At 41.9% G+C, this 19923-nt stretch overlaps 3 protein-coding genes across 3 annotated transcripts; all 3 read left to right on the top strand.

The window, feature by feature from the left end:
* Positions 1–4371: 4371 nt before the first annotated feature.
* Positions 4372–10079, top strand: kcnj8 (potassium inwardly rectifying channel subfamily J member 8). Its single transcript, XM_041963527.1, has 6 exons — positions 4372–4718; positions 5931–6079; positions 7243–7403; positions 7581–7720; positions 8204–8420; positions 9213–10079. Exons 1-6 carry the CDS (start codon positions 4372–4374, stop codon positions 9462–9464), a joined length of 1266 nt encoding a protein of 421 aa, XP_041819461.1. The 3' UTR covers positions 9465–10079.
* A 1259-nt stretch (positions 10080–11338) lies between these two features.
* On the top strand, positions 11339–13013 carry LOC121625452 (nuclear factor 7, ovary-like). Its single transcript, XM_041963526.1, has one exon. It carries the CDS (start codon positions 11568–11570, stop codon positions 13011–13013), a length of 1446 nt encoding a protein of 481 aa, XP_041819460.1. The 5' UTR covers positions 11339–11567.
* A 1232-nt stretch (positions 13014–14245) lies between these two features.
* echdc3 (enoyl CoA hydratase domain containing 3) lies at positions 14246–19217 on the top strand. The gene is made up of 6 exons (XM_041963528.1): positions 14246–14394; positions 15933–16054; positions 16199–16296; positions 16810–17010; positions 18072–18250; positions 18564–19217. Exons 1-6 carry the CDS (start codon positions 14258–14260, stop codon positions 18715–18717), a joined length of 891 nt encoding a protein of 296 aa, XP_041819462.1. The 5' UTR covers positions 14246–14257; the 3' UTR covers positions 18718–19217.
* The last annotated feature ends 706 nt before the right edge of the window (positions 19218–19923 follow it).

Raw genomic sequence — 19923 nt, 5'->3', positions numbered from 1 at the left:
TTTAAGATAGAAGTAAAACTGATAGAACTGACGCTGCTGTGTTTTTACAAACATTGATGCATCAAACCAAAGTGTACCAGAGGAAAAAGATCCTGAAGCTCTCATCCTCAAATCCAAGATGAGGACTGTAAAGTAAATTGTGGCCACTTAGGAAATCAACATCGAAGGATTTTTGCTGCCTTTTTTTGTCTGTTTTGAGACATTTCTGCAACTTGTGACACCAGAAAGGAGACCTCAGACCTCACAAAGTCCTCATCCGACTGGGAATTTCCACCAGGACCTCGATCTGTGTGTCTTCTCCCAGTCAAAGCTGTGTGATGTCAGCAGAGCAGAGATTTCCTTGGGACAAGATTTGATGCAACCTTGGTGTAAATGTACCAGAAAAAAATCCAGAATGAGCTCTTTCATGCAGCAGAATGTGCAACCTGACGCATAATACAAACAACAACACTTTCTGATCTACTCCCACCTTTACTCTGTTCTATCAGTTGTATTTCTACACCAGTACAAACACTGTAGGGTGTCCCGGCTCAGGCTGAAGCCGGCGAACCTGCTGTCTGTCTGCAGTCATGCTTTGCTGAACTTATTATCCTCGGGGACAGTAGAAACCCAACGTGAGCTCCCACTAACTCCAGACATGTTTGCTGGTTTTTGTGGACTGGTGGTGATTTTTAAGCTTCTGAAGAGTTCCAGCGGAAAGTTGTTCGATCCAGAATGAAAACGTGAATCAGTTCTAGTTGCTGAAAGGATTCAGAGAGTTCTTCGAGGCTCAGATGAAAAGCTCGTACTGGGCCGAATGTTGTCTATGCAAACAGCACGTTTACTTCCATCACGCTGATGATGTCTGGATTATAATCTCATCAACACGAACGCAGAAGTGATTAGAAATGAGAAGATCAATAACAGCCAGCTGCTGATTATCTTATCTTAGCACAAAGACTGGATACGGGGGGAAACAGGTAGCCTGGCTCTGCCAAAGGTAACAAAATCCACCTGCCAGCACCTGTAAAGCTCACTAATAAACACATTATATCGCTCTTGTTTAACCCATAGTGTGGCACATTATTATGTAATCATGTTTATATCCCGTTAATGGTTTTATAAGGAGTCAATGAGTTTCTCTCAGACTGATGATGTTCGTGGTAAACATGTAAATTCTGTTTTTATGTTCAATTAGCAGCCAGTGTGCTGCATTCAACAGCGTTTGTGCTCCTGAACATGTACACGAGAAACTATGGAGGCTCATTCAGTGTGATGAAAAAAAGCAATCCTGCAAGTCATTATAATGAGAAACTTTCTCAAAAGAATGATTTATTATCGCAAAATGAGAAACTTTCTCAAAAGAATGATTTATTATCGCAAAATGAGAAACTTTCTCAGAATGCTTATCATTTTTGACATTATTTTGATTTTATTTTACTAAATCATTAATTTGACATTTTAAGCCATTATTTTTAAGATTTTAAATCATTATTTTAAGATTTTAAATCATTTTGAGATTTTAAATCATTATTTTAAGATTTTAGATCATTATTTTGAGATTTTAAATCATTATTTTAAGATTTTAAATCATTATTTTAAGATTTTAAATCATTATTTTGAGATTTTAAATCATTATTTTAAGATTTTAAATCATTATTTTAAGATTTTAAATCATTTTGAGATTTTAAATCATTATTTTAAGATTTTAAATCATTATTTTGAGATTTTAAATCATTATTTTAAGATTTTAAATCATTATTTTAAGATTTTAAGTGAGAATTGTGAAATGCGAAGTCAAATTGAGAAAATTTCTCATAATTACTCACAGAATCTTTTTTTTTTTCATCACGTTGACATAAATGGACTTCCGTGGAAAGGAAATTAGCACAAATTTTAATTCTGTTTTTCATCTTTCCTGGACTCACCGTCTCTGCTGGAGTGGTGCTGTTGTCTCTTCGTGTTATTGTCCTCCATTATATTTGCTTTTTGAGCAGCTTTTTAAATGACATGAATGCCTGACTGAATGACAGACTGAATGCCAACAGATTCTGTTGCAGGAATGTCAGCATTTTTTTTATCATTATTCTACTCGCAGATGTTTCATCTCAACAAGTTGCCACTTTGGTTTTCCAGCTCACTGGTTTTTCCACGGTTACACAACTCGCTCAGTAATAGATTACACCCAGAGAGCTGATTGGTCCGTGCAGTCGTTCTAGCAGCACGTGTGCCACATGTTGATCTGAAGCTTCACCTGCAGTTTATTCTTTTTTAACTCTTCTCTTTCTTTAACTCTGACGTGTGTCCTTCATTTTTTCACTCGCTCGTCTCCCTCCTTCATCTCCTCCTCTGTTCACTGTTCCTCCTCTTCTTTGATCCTGATTCAGCTGCCTTTTTTTTGTTCTGGCCACAAGTACGTTTCATAAATCTCCTGTGTTTAGTTTACTGTGTGTGTGTGTGTGTGTGTGTGTCTGGACTCGTGTTTCCATGCAGCTCTTGTCTGCACTCACCAGCCAGAACCTGCAAACTGCTGCCTTGTGAATTCTTTGCACCCTAAACCGTATTTATCAGGGAAAGCGAATTATTTTCTTCTGCGTCAGGATGAAGAGAAGATTTAAACAGAGGCAGGACTCGTGTTTCAGCGTTGAGGAGATGTTTCTGTGTCAGTGTTTCAGCTTTAGTTTTGGGGAGCAGACAAATGTAAAGAGACTTAATGTGTCACATTTTACAGCACATCAGTGGGACTGTGGGTTCATGTTCCTGCAGTACCTTGGCATGTACCACAGAGAGAACATTACACATCATCTACAGTTTTATGAATGCACATTTGACTGTTAAATCCCAGATGTCATTTTTACAAGTACAGGTTAATTTTTTGTATTCTTATTGTATGTAAATGTACATTCTGTATATCCAATAATTTTTAAACATATATAGCAAAGTATTATTACGTGTGCCTATTTTCTTTTCTTTTTTCTTTTTTTTTTACACTTAAATTACTAATAAAATGGTTTGGAGTGAAATGAGCCTTTTCTCTTCATAAACCTGCAGCACACCACCCTGAACACCCACAATATGTTGCTAAATGGCGCCCCCTGGTGACAAAGTGTCCAATTTCTAGTTAATTCTGCTTTGCTTTGAAAGTACACAGAGCACGTTAGGATTCAAAAACCAGAGCATAAAGAGTTAAAATGATTTATCGCAGTCAAACACTCCAGCTTATATTAACAAATATGTCAAAAACGCCTCATTTATTATCCTAATTAATCAATACTGCATCATAAACACAGCAGGGACAATGTGTTTACTTTTTAAAGATGAGGTTTATTTCTTGTAGCACAATAATAATTGAATTGGAAATGATCTGTGATTAAATTTATTATATATTATTCACATGCAACAACAGACACTGCAGCATAAACACAAGCAAAAATTAGGGTCTTACTCGACATATTTATTTTACATTTATTAACTAACAATTTGTATTTGTAAGTGTATAAAGTGGTAATTTATGTGGTTTAAGATGTTATTGGTGATTTGCACAGTTTTTCTTTAGAAACATGTTCTGATTGAACCAAGACACTTAAAGAAGGAGGAAAAACAGACTCAGTCACATTTATAATCTCGCCTGTGTGGCTTGACTACAGCTGCAAGTTAAAGGAGAAATACAAAACTTTAATTCATTCATTCAAGTCCGTTAAGTCCATTTGCTCTGCTGTGGGAGCATTAATTCAATAACAATATGAAGTCACTGTGAAAGGACCACTGCGTGGTCATGAACGTCTAATCTCCGACCTGAATAAGAGCTAAAAATGTGTAAATAGACATTAAATAGCCCTTTAAACTATAATATGTGAAATAATAGTTAATAACAGGGACCAGAAGTGACCTGATGGTTGTGACAGACCCTGCAGACCCTCTGAGTTCACTCAGAAGAAAAGGATCCTTTCATTTTTATACCTTCAATCTTATCTGATTAATGTGTACGATATATTCATTTAAAGTATAAAATAACTTTTGAGACTAAACTTTAAAGTTGAGACATGATTTTTTTATTATTCAAAAGATTTTTAATTGGTTCTGGTTCGGTTCTTTTGATCTGATCCGTGTTTTCCGACGGTGCCTGAATGGCCCATGAGGGCAGCAGCAGCACCCTGGTCTGAGCGGGTCTAGACTCTGGATACTGGACTACGTCAACAGGAGAGTGGAGACCGTCCCAGCCCTCAGAGGAGCTGAGCAGAGGCGGCGCGCTGCGGTCGCTCCGAAACATCCCCAAATGTGTCTGAGCGTTTTCCTGCAGGTGGCCATGTTTTCCCCGCGCGTAAAGACGCACTGAAGGCGGACCGAGAAGCAGCTTCCGCGCGTCTTTCTTCACCGGAGCAGCAGCAGAACATGTTGGCCAGAAAAAGCATCATCCCGGAGGAGTTCGGTCTGCCGGGGCTCGTCTCCCGGATGCCCCGCAAGCCGGTGTTCAGGGACCGCGTGAACAAAGCGCGCTTCATCGCCAAGAACGGCTCGTGCAACTTGGCGCACAAGAACATCCGCGAGCAGGGCCGATTCCTGCAGGACGTGTTCACCACGCTGGTCGACCTGAAATGGCGCTTCACGCTGGTCATCTTCACCACGACGTTTGTCAGCAGTTGGCTGCTGTTCGCCATGAGCTGGTGGCTGGTGGCGTTTGCGCACGGAGACCTGGACCCGGAGCGGCAGAACGGGACCCACTGCGTCACCGATGTCAAGTGAGAAAGCCGCAGGCAGCTGTAGATATAATGGAGCGAAACGGTTTGCTTTGTTAAAGTGTGTTTGATGAGACTTTTTTGCTGTTACTAAACTTCTTTCTCTCTCCATCCTTAAACCCCCCGACCCCCACCCTCCTCTTCCTCCTCTCTGCCTCCATTTTTAAATTCGACAGAGGAAGAGGAGGAGAGGGGAGAAAGGCTTTAATTAAGACAGGAAGTCAGGGAACTTTTGAGTTTATAATTTCAGAGGAAATAAAGTAAAGACTGCAGGAGGGGGGAGGGAGAGTTTGGCACCTCCTTCTTACTGTAGCTCAGAATCCCTTCTTTCCTTTCCTCCTTCCTTCCTTCATTCTTTCCATCATTCCTTCCTCTCTCTCTCCTCTCCATGTCTTTGTACCTCAGTAGCTTCACTCTTTCCGTCTTCTGCCACTTCACACTTCTCCTTCGCAACATTTCGGGGGGAAATATTTGGTCTTTAATTCCTACAACACGTTTATTTAAAGGCCAAAGTTACTTTCCAGGTTACGATTTTACACTAAAAAACATGAAAATACCACACTCTGTTACAGATTGTGTCCCGTTTGGAAAGGATCGGTGTGCAGTCGTGTAGTTTCATTTAAATAACTGAAACAGACAGAGAAAAGTCCCCTCAGATTTATCTGGCGACCCTTTGTAGGGCCCCAACCCCGAGGTTGGGAACCATTGCAGCAGCTGCAACAGTCAACTGCTGCGTCAGTATTAATGAGTACTTTTACTTTGCGTATTTTGAGTACATTCAGCTAGTACAGTTTTTTTGTCGTTGAGTACTGCTTCCATCGCTGCTTCCCTGGTTTGAATATCACACATGATGAGCTGAAGCGATGCAGCTTCCAGCAGCTGCAGGGCTGCAACATGTTCGTTTCCGTTTTGTTGCTTCGTGAATGTTTCTCAGTCTCATCGCTGCACGGTGGACCGAGTCTAAACAAAACGATGCCTTAAATGGGAGCAAACGTCCTTGAGAAAAAGGGTCAGACTGATTTCAGATAAATTCACTGAACGTCAGGAACATTTTAAATTGCTTCTCTAAAAATATTTCCCTCATATCTGCCAAAATCTCAAAGTGGGGCCCAAAAGACGGAGGACAGACTCTGCTGGACAGAATGAAACTGTCCCAAACTCGCTTTAAAAAAGTCTAATTTTAAGATGAAGAACTCTCTGAATCTTTCTCCTCAGGTCGTTCACCTCAGCCTTCCTCTTCTCCATCGAGGTTCAGGTGACCATCGGCTTCGGAGGACGGATGATAACAGAACAGTGTCCGACTGCCATCACTGTCCTCATCATGCAGAACATAGTGGGACTCATCATCAATGCTGTCATGCTGGGTGAGACTCACACACTGTGGCTGGGTTCAGGGGGGGAGGATGAAGCCATCAGAGGAAAGTCAGCATGAAGCTGCTCCTCCTGCACAACAGACCAAAGCTGATTAACAGCGATGGAGGAAGTACTGCAGTAAAAGTCCTGCATTCAGAAGTATTAACCTCAGCATCGAGTAGAAGCACTCATCATGCACAATAGTCCGTTTCAGAATCATAAATATTTCTTTACTGGATTATAATTATTGATGCATTCATGTGTTCTGCACTTTAAAGTCGCAGCTCGTAAAGGTGGAGCTCATTTAACGACACGCTGCTGGGTGGCTTGTGAATTCCACCGAGGGATCGATAAAGTTTATGTGGAAAAACTCAGCAGCAATGTTTTGCAATTCAACTGCAACGAAAAGAGCCGAATTATTTGAATTGCATGAAAGTCAATGGGACTTGAGCAAGTTGTGAGGTTTCATTTGAACACTTGAAGTTTGGAGGTTTCAAAGGACGTTGGTGCTGATGCTGTGTTTGGCCACCAGGGGGAGTGACTGAGTGACACTTGGAGTTACACAGTTTGGAGTGAATACAGACAGGTGTTAGCTCAGCCAATCACAGGCACAGTGATGATGAGCATCTGTGTAAGGCAGAGGTTCCCAACCTCGGGGTCAGGCCCTCCAAAAGGGCCCCAAACTCACTCCAAGCGGTCAGCATCTTATCTGAAAGGTGAAGAAAGACAGAAAAATATATATTTCTGGATTTCTTCTGACTTTTCTTCTTTTTTTCTTGTGACTTATTCAAATCAAACAATATGAGAAGGGAAGACGATCGTTTGGCTGAAGAGCTCAAAACTCTGTCAAAGTCTGATCTGCCACATGTGATGAAGGGAACCATGGCAACAGCAGCATCCTCATCACTGCTTTAATATTTGAACGTATTCACCTCCTCCTGAGGCTCAGTTCACATGATCCAAAGTGACAAAGTGATTCAGGAAGTATTTAGATCCTTTACTGCAGTAAAAGATATAATATACTTATTATATATAATGTTTGTTAAACTTTTATATATTGATTAGATTAAAGCAAAGCAGCAGGATTCTCCTGTTGGAGGTGGAGCTCACAGAACTTGTGAATCCAGGTGGGATCCGGTGGGATCTCTGATGATCCGTCTGTTTCCGTCCTCAGGTTGCATCTTCATGAAGACGGCTCAGTCAAACCGGCGAGCAGAGACGCTGATCTTCAGCCGTCACGCCGTGATCGCCGTCAGAAACAACCGCCTGTGCTTCATGATCCGGATCGGAGATCTGAGGAAGAGCATGATCATAGGAGCCACTGTCAGGTTACAGGTGAGTTCACAGGTGTCTAGCTCGCTCTGTCGTCTTTACCTCTGAGTCGCGGGTCCACTTGTTGATCACTTAAAAGAAAAAAAACACGTATGTCCAGATGTGTTGAATGTTTGTGATAAACTGAAGGATGAAGTTTTGCCTTTATGTCCTGACAAACTTCGCCTCCTTCATCTGCAGGTGGTGAGGAAGACGACCACACCTGAGGGGGAGGTGATCCCCATCCATCAGATCGACGTACAGACGGAGAGTGCCGTGGCCAGCAACAGCCTGTTCCTCCTCGCCCCGCTCATCATCTGCCACGTCATCGACAAAAACAGGTGCTGCTCCATGAACGCTGGGCCAGAACATCCAGCACGCAACTAAAATACAGAGTCATATTTACAGTCTCTGATTCTTCCTTTACTTTTCAAATCATGCAGCATGTGATCTCTTTGGGCCTCTGAACAGTTTTTAAGGATGTCACAGTGAGACAGTGTGAGGCAGGAGATGACGTCAGTCCTGCAGCTGCAGATCTGAGCATGAACACTGTGTGTAACTCACTACCTCCACCTGCTGGACAGACACAAACGTACAGCACTAAAGAGAAAACTGCACTAATTCTGAGCAAGATGGTGATGAGTGTTATCAAACAATGCATTGCAGAGAGGAAGTGAAGCTGGTACCCACGGCTGCAAATAATCAATTTGAAGCAAATGAAAGTTTCAACTGCAGATCAGAGTCTTCATCGGCAGATAAATGCAAAATATAAGTCTTTTTTGGGTGTTTTTATGACGTTATCTGAAACTGCGCTGTGCTCTCAGCCCGCTGTACGACCTGTCGGCCATGGAGCTGCAGTGCAGCGACCTGGAGGTCATCGTCATCCTGGAGGGGGTCGTGGAGACAACCGGGATCACCACGCAGGCCCGGACCTCCTACGTCTCAGAGGAGATCCAGTGGGGTCACCGCTTCGTTCCCATAGTGACAGAGGAGGAGGGCGTGTACTCTGTGGACTACTCCAAGTTCGGTAACACGGTGAAGGTGAGAGTTCAACGAAGTGATCACTGCACTGATTTTAGTCCTTGTATAATCAGACTGGTGCTTCCTTGTTACCTGATTCTTACCTGTGACCTTCCTTCTGGAAGTCTATGGGAAAAGTGTCTGAGCCAGTGTGCATCAAACTGGTTTCAAAGCCTCCCGCACTTCCTGGTGGTTTCCTGACTAATAATCATTGTTTATCCTTATTTTTATTTACAATCAAAGGAGAAGCAATGGGAGGAACCAGAATTCACTTATTACGAATATATAATCTGTTTTTTTACTTCAGACTTTCTTCTTGTTAATCAGCAGCATGTGACGTCTTTTAAATGTTAAAGAGTTTTATGTTTCCCATCTTTAATTCCCAGTTTTCCCATTTAAGCTTCAATTTCATTGCATTTTATTGTCATTATTCTTTAGCTTTTTTTCTGAATTTGTAGCTATGCTAGGAGCGTGGGTCTATGATTAGGCTCTAATTCGCAAATGTTAGCATGCTAGCACAAACACACTAAGCTAAGATGGCGAACAGAAAGAAGGGCAACAAAAACATTACATCTGCTGCAGGTGTTGAATATCATGTCCACTTAGCATATACCATCTTAACATCAGCATGTTAGCATTGTCATTGTGAGCACGTTAGCATGCTGCCATTAGCATTTAGCTCAATTGCCATGCCTGAGTACAGCCGTACGAGGCTGCTAGCATCAGGCTGTACGGTCTTGTTCACTGCAGTCCAAACCTCACACTGACATGTGGTCATAACGTGCAGGAAACGTTCTGTTGTTGCTCTTTAAGGTGGCGACGCCGCGCTGCAGCGCCAGAGAACTGGACGAGAAGCCGTCCATCCTAATCCAGACTCTGCAGAAGAGCGAGCTGTCGCACCAGAACTCGCTGAGGAAGCGCAACTCCATGCGACGCAACAACTCCATGCGTAAAGGCGCAGGAAGCAGCGGAAACCTGCGCAGGAACAACTCGGGGATCGCCACGCCCAAAGTCCAGTTCTTCACCCCGACTGAGGGAGGCCAGACGATGAACGCCGTCACCTGACATGAGGCCTGCCTCCTGCTGGCTGCCCTGCTCCTCCTGGTGGGAAGGAGGATTGTGGGTGTTTCTCCTGCTCTGATGGGACTCATTGTGTTTCTGTTCCCTGCCTTATCTAGACTTATCTCCCAGCACTTTTACTGTTAATACAACACGTTCCCGGGTCGCCAGATACCAACGCCGCTTTGTCATGCTCCTTGGCGTCTCATACAGAGTACCCTTTAGTGTCTGTGTGCCTTCCTGACAGAAAGTCCTTCTAACACCTGGTTAATGTTGTGAAACTGCTGCAGTTTGGTGAGAATCAAGCACCAAAACCACTTGGTTTAGGAAGAGATAACTGACTTTTGGTGTCACTAGAGACTCTTTCTACTACGTCAGGTGGAGCAGTTGCTATCCAATATGGCCGCTGATGGGTTTGATTTAGAGTCAGTTGAAAATCTGCTGCATCTTATGCAGATGTTAAAGCATACAAATATAAAAAGAAGATAGAAACCATCCCTCAATGATTTCCTTTTATTCCCTCCCAAGAGATTTAACAATTATTCAGAGTTGGCCTCATGTGAAAACTCACAACAGTTGTTCACACCTGGCCTCAGGTGAGTCCAACGACTGGTGTTACACAGCCAGGCGCACCAGCGACACAATGGCTTCAGTGACCGTGGTAACGAGCCCTCAGTCAGTCAGAGCAGAAGAAGCCCACTGGATGAGAGGTTTCAGCAGTCGCCCTTGATTCAACCCTCCTTAGCAAAAGGTTTTGTCCGTATGAGACGCCGAGGGCAGTGAAAAGAAGTTGGTACCTGATGACCTGGAACTGAAACCGGACTCGTTAACGTTACTCCGTGTTTATGTTCATGGAGTGATTTAGCTCTTAAAGTAGAATTAGCTGTTAGAAAACCCGACAGAGCCACCAAACACCAGAAGCAAAACATTTTTAAATGTTTTTAGTTCCGTTTTTCTCTGTTCGTTATCATTAAAGCAATAACTACAAACACTGGGCCTTTACGCCCAATTTACTGTTTTGAGGGAGATATATTTTCTTATTGATTAATGTCACAGTGGTAACTAGTGGCACTCAATCACTGTACTGTATGTGAGTATTTTCACTTTATTTTGTCATTTGTGTTGTTTGAGAATAAATACACTCACTTTATCTGAACATGGTTTCGATGTGTGAGCTGCTCACGTGGTCCAAGTGAGTAAATCTATTCATAAATAAACCAAAGAGATGCATCTGTATAAGTATATAAATAAATTCTGTATCTACAGAAGGTCATGCACATAAAAAACCAACCCCACTGAAAACATTCATCCACCCTCAATTTATCAGTGGAGTTTGCAGACACAGTATAAAAATGCATTCAGAGGAATCTGCAGAGTATAGATCTGAAAACAATTCATTTTTAGTTTGTTTTGCTTTAATGCTGACACTTGAAGTCTGTGGGCTGTGGGTAAAAGAAAGTAATGAAACACGGTTGTGCTCATGGTCTCTACAGTATGTTTCGTTGAATTTAGGATTATAGCAGTACAAAAGTGGCAATTTCACATCCTTAGCTGTAATAATAAGTGTAATAATTAAAAGAAACAGCAGCATCTGCTGCTTACAGTGCGCTCCAGTAAGAGAACTGACACTTAAATTAATAATTAACTTATTTTATAGTTGTAAAAGGAAAACCACTGCTTCCAAAAGCTGCAGAAATTAACTGAATTAATTGATTACTATTATTATTACTGAAACAAATAACATGCTGGACATGCATTTTGGGGGAAAAATCTTGAGAAGGACGCCTTTACTGTATCTGTCTGTATATTAACTGTGCAGTAAGAGAGCTGGAACGAAGCTCCGCCCCTCCCACAACTCACATGAGAAGAAGCAGGAAGCAGGAAGCAGTCGTGTTGTTTTTCTGCCTGCGTGAGCACAAAAACATGACAGAAGATAGCTGTAATTTACTTCTACCAAACTCCCACTGAAGAGGTGCTGCTACAGCTCAGCTGAGAACACTGAGGATACTGAACCTGCTTCCTGCCGATGGTACTCAGCAAATAAGAGCTTTAGGAGTCGACTGTCAGAAGTGAAAGTAAAACAAAGTGTTTGGCAAAGGCAGAGACAGAATGGCTTCCAGATCGGAGATGGACCTCTCCTGTCCTGTCTGTCGAGACATTTATAAAGATCCGGTCACCCTGTCGTGTAAACACAGCTTCTGTAAAGACTGTCTGCTGAAGTTCTGGGCAGCTGAGCAAACCTCTGAGTGTCCGGTCTGTAAGAGAAGGTCTTCAATGGAGTTGCCTCCTTTTTCCTTAGCATTGAGGAGCCGCTGTGAGGCCTTCCTACAGGCTGAAGCTGCTGCAGCAGAGTCAAAGCAGCTCTGCAGTCTGCACGCAGAGAAACTCGACGTCTTCTGTGTGGATGATCAGCAGCTCGTGTGCAGCGTCTGCAGAGATTCGGGCGCGCACGGCGACCACAGATTCCAACCTGTTGACGAAGCGGCGCTGGACAGCAAGAGAACGCTTCAGGCTTCCTTAACGCCACTGCGAGCTAAACTGAGGCTCATGCATCAAGCTAAAGGAGACTGCGATCAAACAGCCGAGCACATTAAAGTCCAGGCAGAAAGCACAGTGAGGAGGATTAAAGAGGCGTTCCAGAAGCTTCACCAGTTTCTAGAAGAGGAGGAGGAGGCCCGGATGGTTGCGCTGAGGGTGGAGGAGGAGGAGAAGAGTTGGAGGATGAAGGAGAAGATTGGGGCTCTGAGCAGAGAGATAGCAGCTCTTTCGGACACCATCAGAGCCACAGAGGAGAAGCTGAGGGCTGAAGACGCCTCATTCCTGCGGGACTACGAGGCTACAGCGGAGAGAGTCCGGCAGCAACCTTTGCCCAGAGATCCAGAGCTGGTCCCAGGAGCCCTGATCGACGTGGCCAAACATCTAGGCAACCTGACCTACAACATCTGGAACAAGATGAAGGAGATGGTCTCCTACAGCCCTGTGATTCTGGATCCGAACACCGCTCATCCAGACCTCATCCTGTCAGAAGATCTGACCAGCGCGGCACAGGGGCAGAGAAAGCAGCAGCTGCCCGACAACCCGGAGAGGATCGACCACTTCATCTCCGCTGTGGGCTCCGAGGGCTTTAACTCTGGGGCTCACAGCTGGGAGGTGGAGGTCGGAGACAACGCCGCCTTCGTTCTGGGTGTGTTAACAGAGTCGATCCAGAGGAAAGGAATCATATGGTCCGGACTGTGGAGGTTGATGTTCTGCGGTGGTGAATACAAAGCACTGTCGCCATCAGACACAGGATCTGATGTGTCAGTGATGAAGAACCCCAGGAGGATCCGAGTGCACCTGGACTGGGACAGTGGACAGCTGTCGTTTTCAGATCCCGACACGAACACACACATGCACACCTTCACACACACCTTCACTGACAGGCTGTTTCCATATGTTAGCACCTGGAGTGAAGTCCCACTAAAGATCGTAGCGATGAAGGTCTCTGCAGGAGTGGAACAGCACAGCTACAGAAATGAGAGCAATGGTGAAGTTGATGTTTCAAACAAGCTGTGAACGCAAAATCATCATTTAAGTTGATATTTTGAACTTGTTAGTTGATTATTTTCACAACCAGCAGCTCCAGATCAACATTATCATTCATTTGGAGTCATATTTGTGTCCACCTGATGAATCAAAGTCCAATAGTCACACTCTTTTAGCTCTGTTTTTGGTGTCCACCAACTCCTGAGGGCTCTTTAGCTGTTAATGCTCCACCATGTTCACCAGCTGGGCTCTAGCTGTGTCTGTCTGCTGTTTGCTGCTGAGCAGGTTAGTGCACATGGACTGTATGAAACATGGATGTAGTCTCTGTGACGTCACTCAGAGGTTCCTAAAGAGCCATCGCAAAGCTCAGTCACTCCCATATGCAACCACATGTGATTTACCGTTAATATAGAAATGTTTATAAGTCAGCATGTAGGAGCCTATATCCCTTATTCTGATGTCAAAGAGACAAATTTATTGGTCTGTAATTGTTGAAAAGGATTCTCAAAATGCAGAAAGAATTTATATTTATGCACAGAAATTAATTTAGATACTGCAAGAACTGCACAAGACACTTGTACACAGATGTTTAGCCCTTTAGGCATTAAATAAATATAAGAGTTTATTTTTAGTCTCATAGTTTTTGTAAGCTTTGTATTGTTATTATCACGCCACAGTTGTACAGTGAAGTAAGATTATTTTCAGCTCCTTGTGGAAACCTTTGCCTCTAAAGCCAAGAAAGACTGGTGACGGAAGAGGGAATAATCTGTGCCTCCTTCAGTTCTGTTTAATACATGAGAAGAAATGCTGTGAGATCATGATTACGCCTGCTGCATGTCCTCCTTCATGTGCTGCTATGTAAGCAAATAAAAACCTGTAGTAAAATAAATCTATTTAAATGACAATATAATTTAAAAAGATATTTTTGTTAGTATCAAAACTGTTAATAAGACAGAAAGTCCTGTGCTTACATTCACTGGTTTCTCTTGGGTATTGTAGTGGCTACACCAGAGTATTTGTAGTAGGTATAGTAATAGTATCATATTTATGCAGTACCATCAGGTTTTAAAGTTGTATTGATATTAAAGTTTATTTATTAATTATACATTTAATTTTTCCAACAAATCAGTTTCTAAAAATAATATATAGTAATAACTCTCTATTTCTGGCTCCTTTGGATTTGTGAATTTGGCTCTTGGTCTGACGTTGCGTACGTATAGGTGACGTCATTGCACCCGGAAGTGAGAGCGGGAAGGTGAAGATACGGGGTAAACATGGCTCGTCGTTTGCTGTGCAGAGCTGTCGGTGCATTTCAGCTCAGCAGGACAACATCGCTGCTGACAGGGACTCGGTTTTACTCTCAGACTGAAGCGGAGCCGCTGACAGTCAGACAGCAAGACAACGGAATCAGGTGCGGTAACGAAATGTGTTCGTCGTCCGTTACTGACAGGTGCTCTCAGGTAGATACAGCATATTTATGCAGGGATATTGACTTTAACAACAACAGCATGCTACAGTGCTGCATTCAGTACTTGACTGCACATGCAAAGGTCTTCGGGTAAATTCGGCCTACATGCTATTCCTGTGAAAAGTTATCTTTGTGATAAAATGTGATGTTTGGATCTCCCCGTTCCCTGCGTCACTTTACAGTTCGGTCTACGGAACCCGGGACGTGTCAATCAGAGAAAGAAGCGATTTAATAAGTCGTTCTCGTGCTCATAATTAATATAAACCTGGAAAGCTATAAATACATATACTCAAACAGATATGGCAGCTATAATTACTAGTAACAGGTTAAGCTACTCATTAAAATATTCTGAGTTTACAATTATTTGATTAAATTACCAAACACAACCTAAAGTAGTTCAGATTAGCGCCAAAATGTCCAGTTACGGCATTAAAGTGCATGAATCTGCAGGATATTTTGTCTGGACAATGAGTACCTGTACTGTTGCACTGAAGCAAGATTATGAATGCAGATCCTCCTTCTTGTAATGGAGTATTTTTAAATCGTGGTATTGCAGCTTTTACTGAAGTAAATGAATACTTCTTCCATTACTGAAGTTATGAGATTGGGATTTTGGTAAATCTTTATCTTCAAATTATGTTTCCTATTAAAATGGTCTCCCAAACAGAAAATGCTTAGGTAAAGCAGCAGTACCTCAGAATCTGGCTCTGGAGAGAATATGTATGGGAAAATGTCATTCGCTATTTCTGTACTCCATATCAGTTTGTTATATTTGGTGGATTTACAGGAACTAGATTGGAGGAACAAAGATAAATATTTACTGAGAATACTATTGGTGGCCTGTAAGAAATCAATAACGAAGAAGTGGCTTAAGAGGGAGGCACCCAGTGTAGATGAATGGAGTGATACAGTGTACAGCATCTTTGTAATGGAAAGAATTACGTTTAATTTAAGAACACAAAAAGAGGCATTTATTGATAATTGGCAAAAATGGTGTACTTTTGTCTCAACAATAAGACCGGATTTCAGGTCATTTCAGACTGTACGATCAGATTGCCTATATTCTCTTAACTGCAGGTGATTACTAGTCCACTTGTGTATGTTTTTATTTTTTCTCCTCGGTACTTCTGTACTCACCTGTAGGTCTTCATGTTGATTGTTTGAATGTTTGTCTGTTTACATGCAAAATCAAAAACCAATAAAAAGTAAATGACAAAAACCTTTGACTGAACCTGGCATGATTATAGTACTCCTCTGGTAATCAGCAGTTTAAAGCGACTGTGCTGCAGTTCATTCTTATTGTTTTCGTCTCCTGTATTTGTTGTGCACCGCATCATAAATAAATGACAGAATTGCTGTCACAGTAGACTTTGGTGCCTTTGGCCGCATGAAAAATGAACCACTGATATGGCTGCATATGAAACTTATGCTCAAATACACAAAACACCACTGTGAAATGTAACGTCCGTTTCTTCTTCCAGGAGAATAATACTGAACAATCCCAGGAAGAGGAACGCTCTGTCTCTGTCCATGCTGGAGTCCCTCAGAGAGAACATCCTAACTGATGTGGACAGTGAAGATCTCAGAGTTATTATCATATCAGGTAGGTGTTTGATGTGTGTGTGTGGTAGAGAGAGAAAGATGCTAATTTAACCTTTTATTGTGTGTGTGTGTGTGTGTGTGTGTGTGTGTGTGTGTGTGTGTGTGTGTGTGTGTGTGTGTGTGTGTGTGCGCGCGCGCGTGTCAGCCAAAGGTTCAGTGTTTTCCTCTGGACACGACCTGAAGGAGCTGACGTCAGCGCAGGGCAGAGAGTATCATACAAAGGTGTTTCACACCTGTGCGGAGGTCAGTTTCTTTCTTTCTCTCTTCACCTCTGATTTGATGCAGTTTGATTGATTACATATTTAATTATCAGTTATTCCAATCTCCTGTTCAATCCCAGTCTCTACTACAATTGCAAGTAACCATTATTTTGATTAATGTAGCTACATTTTTTTTATTATGTCGTGCATGTAATTTTGAAAAATGCATATCACAACAAAATCAAAGGTGGTGTCTTCAGAGAGTTTATTTAGTCTGACGAGGAGACAAAAAGACAAATACATTCAATTTAAAATCACATAAAACAGAGAAAAACAAGTAAATCCTCACTTGTCAGAATCAAGAACCAAGAGATGTTTGTTAATTTTCATTTGATACATAAAACAAAAATAAATCAACTGTCATCTGTTGTTTGACAACAGATCAATCCATTTCTATTAAAAACATCTGTTTTAATGACTGAATAACTCAGAGATGTTGGCGGTGATTTAAAGGTTTCGAACGGGACTGAATCTCACACACACTCTTGTGTTCCAGTTAATGACTCTGATACAGGACATACCTATTCCGGTGATCGCCATGGTGAACGGTGTTGCCACGGCAGCTGGTTGCCAGCTGGTTGCCAGCTGTGACGTTGCCGTGGCGTCGGAGAAGTCCACCTTCGGCACTCCGGGCGTCAACGTGGGTCTGTTCTGCTCGACGCCGGCGGTCGCCATCGGCAGAGCTCTGCCGAGGAAGGTGAGGGCCGAAATCTCCAGATTGTAACTTGTGGGGATAATTAATAAATCCTGAGGCATACGTTTGTGACATCTGATCTAAATGTAACATCTGTTGTTATTTTCCCATTGTTATTGCCCGCTGCCTGTAACACCTGAATTTCCCCGGCTGGGGATTGATAAAGTCTTATCTTATCTTATCTTATCTTATCTTATCTTATCTGAATCAGTTTGTATTAAGGGCTTCCAGTACAGCCTTAGTTGATCAGTCCTACAGTAACTGTATAATCAATCAAACAGCATTATATCTATTATTTCAGGGTGATATTTACTACAGTAGTTGTCAAAAAATGCACTTATTATTAGTTATTTATTATTTAGAAATGGGGAAAAAAGTCTTGAAATTATTAGTCAATGTGCTTATTGCAAAAAAAAAAAAAAAAAAAAGATAAACTTTATTTGTCCAGGACTCTTCAAACCAAACGTACAAAGTGCTTCACATGGTTGAACCAGGATTAAAACATTTCAGGGCTGCGATGAAGCAAATAAAATCAGACAATTGAAATGATATAAAAATAATATTGAATTAAATAACCTAAAATCATATCAGGTAAAACAACAATAATAAGAGAATAATAATAATAATAATAATAAAATGTGTTTTAGCTACATTTTACTGTTATCATTTAAATACTTTTTAAAATTTGTTCAATTAATTAGCAAGAATTTTGATTAGTTATTAATACTTGAAGTCATTTATCTAACAAAAACAGCAGATTTTTTGTTTTCATTTCCAGCTCAATGTGAGGATTTGTCTCTCGTTTTATATAATTGAAAACTGAATCTTGATCTTTGGGTTTTGAACTGTTGCTGTCAACTATGATAATAAAGTTTGTTCAACTCTAAAAATAATAACCAAATCTGAGGGATCCTTGCCAAATTATTTTCATAATCTTATATGACTTTCTCACAAATTACGATCCTAACATGATTTATTGTCAGATTTATTCTTTTACTAATACAACAGCCTACAGAAATCCAGGATCACACCATATTTGATCTTTGCTTCCTTGTTTGTACCAGGTTGCCCTGGAGATGCTGTTCACAGGAACTCCCATCTCATCCCATGATGCTTTGCTGCACGGTCTGGTCAGTAAGGTGGTGCCAGAAGAACGACTGGAGGAGGAGACTTTAGCCATCGCCCGGCGGGTGTGTCAGGCCAGCCGACCTGTCGTAGCACTCGGCAAGGCCACTTTCCAAAGGTGAGAGTTCTCAGAGGTTAGACAGACCCCCCCCCCCCTCACCATACAGTCCAGGATGCTTGAGATACGTCAAAAACAAGACTTCAAACGAATAATCAATATGTAATATTTTACTATCAGTAAAACCTTTTGCTCATTTATCAGCCACAGGTTATTTTTGTGGTGTTACAGTTTACATTTTACAAAAAACACCTGTTCTGGACCAACACATCCACTGTTAGTGGATCTGTCTGTGAGCCACGTTCACAGTCCAGCAGCTCCATACATGGACGTTTCACACGTTGCGCTCTCCTCTCCTTTGTTTCCTCCAAAGGCAAATGGCTCAAGGTCGGGATGCAGCGTATGCCACCGCCTCCAAGGTGATGGTAGACAACCTGGCTCTGAGAGACGGACAGGAGGGGATCCGGGCCTTCATAGAGAAACGCAAGCCAGTGTGGAGCCATAAAGCAGAAAAAGCCCATGACTGATGGGTTGGCGGAGAGGCCTTTATCACAGGAGATCACTGCAGTGATCTAATGATAATCCCAACTGGTACACATGGTTTTCGGTCACTGGTGTGGAATAATTGGCACCAGTCCCAAGCCAGTGTTTGAGCTACACTACTAGTAAAATGTGGACGTGTAATTTACAAGATGACAACGATTCAAGTTGAATTGTTGCGTTCATCTTCTCTGAGGATTTCCTGCTTTGTGCTCAGATTAAAGACAAGCAGCTGAACCGTTATGTGCCTTAAAAGCTACAGTGTTGAGATGAGATGGAAATATACTGTTACCACCCAGAGGACTCAAGATGTTTAATGACATAACAGAGAATGAATGCTCCTCTCAGTGTTTGTATAATGTTCAAAGCAATAAATGAGGTTACCGATCAGAAGGAGTTATTTCAAACATCCAGGCTTCTGGAAGTTACATTCTACATTATTTTCTGCATAGACGATGGTAATGTTAAAGCACGGATGGACGTGAATCATCAGCACATAAGGTAAACAACTGTCGTGCCTTTGTGTCTGCGACTTGTTTAGAAGTAAATTTGAAATAATTAAAATGATGGCCAAGACATGAAGTTATAGTTTTGTTGAACAAATCATGTAAATATCCTAGGAGCATTGAGGATGTTAAAAGAAAACTGTGTAATTAGAGTAATGAAATATAATGAAGAAAACATTTTTAATAGTGCAACTGAACACAAGCTACAAGAAATGCAGCATTTTTTAATTTTTTTTAAATTTATATTTTCGTATTAACGCGTTTAGCTTTTCTTGAGTTAAGAAGGAGCTATGTCACATCCGGCCGCCATCTTTGTTTAGTGATAACTCGGAAAGCGGGGCAGAAGTAACTTTCGGACGGACTAACTTTTAGCTAACCTACACAGACAGAAACGTGAATGAAAGCTCTAGAAATACTTCCCAAGTAACGTTAAGTGTTGTTTCACGATCGTCTGGGTGTATGGGAAGTATGCGGTGATTTAAATTATAGAAAGACTAAGAAGCTAGCGCGGGGTCGACCGTTTGTTAGCTAACTTAGCGTTAGCCGTTAGCTCTAAAGTCATGCTACGGAAGTGTAATTTCTGCTGAACGACCGCAGCAGTTGACGCACTTTTTCACCGGTTCTCTACCTGCCTACTGAAGACCAGAGATCCCAGGTAAGTGTACATGTTAAACGTCTCGCCTCAGT

Source organism: Chelmon rostratus, chromosome 22 (assembly GCF_017976325.1).
Source record: "Chelmon rostratus isolate fCheRos1 chromosome 22, fCheRos1.pri, whole genome shotgun sequence".
In the NCBI taxonomy this organism is placed as follows: Eukaryota; Metazoa; Chordata; class Actinopteri; order Chaetodontiformes; family Chaetodontidae; genus Chelmon; species Chelmon rostratus.
The sequence above is the reverse complement of the archived record's forward strand: the minus strand, read 5'-3'. Positions and strand labels throughout refer to the sequence as shown.

Coding starts and splice junctions, on each gene's coding strand:
- kcnj8 (XM_041963527.1), top strand. CDS start 4,372: ATGTTGGCCAGAAAAAGCATCATCCCGGAGGAGTTCGGTCTGCCGGGG. Junction 4,719..5,930: donor CACTGCGTCACCGATGTCAA/GTGAGAAAGCCG, acceptor CTTTCTCCTCAG/GTCGTTCACCTCAGCCTTCC. Junction 6,080..7,242: donor CATCAATGCTGTCATGCTGG/GTGAGACTCACA, acceptor TTCCGTCCTCAG/GTTGCATCTTCATGAAGACG.
- LOC121625452 (XM_041963526.1), top strand. CDS start 11,568: ATGGCTTCCAGATCGGAGATGGACCTCTCCTGTCCTGTCTGTCGAGAC.
- echdc3 (XM_041963528.1), top strand. CDS start 14,258: ATGGCTCGTCGTTTGCTGTGCAGAGCTGTCGGTGCATTTCAGCTCAGC. Junction 16,055..16,198: donor CAGAGTTATTATCATATCAG/GTAGGTGTTTGA, acceptor CGCGCGTGTCAG/CCAAAGGTTCAGTGTTTTCC. Junction 16,297..16,809: donor TGTTTCACACCTGTGCGGAG/GTCAGTTTCTTT, acceptor CTTGTGTTCCAG/TTAATGACTCTGATACAGGA.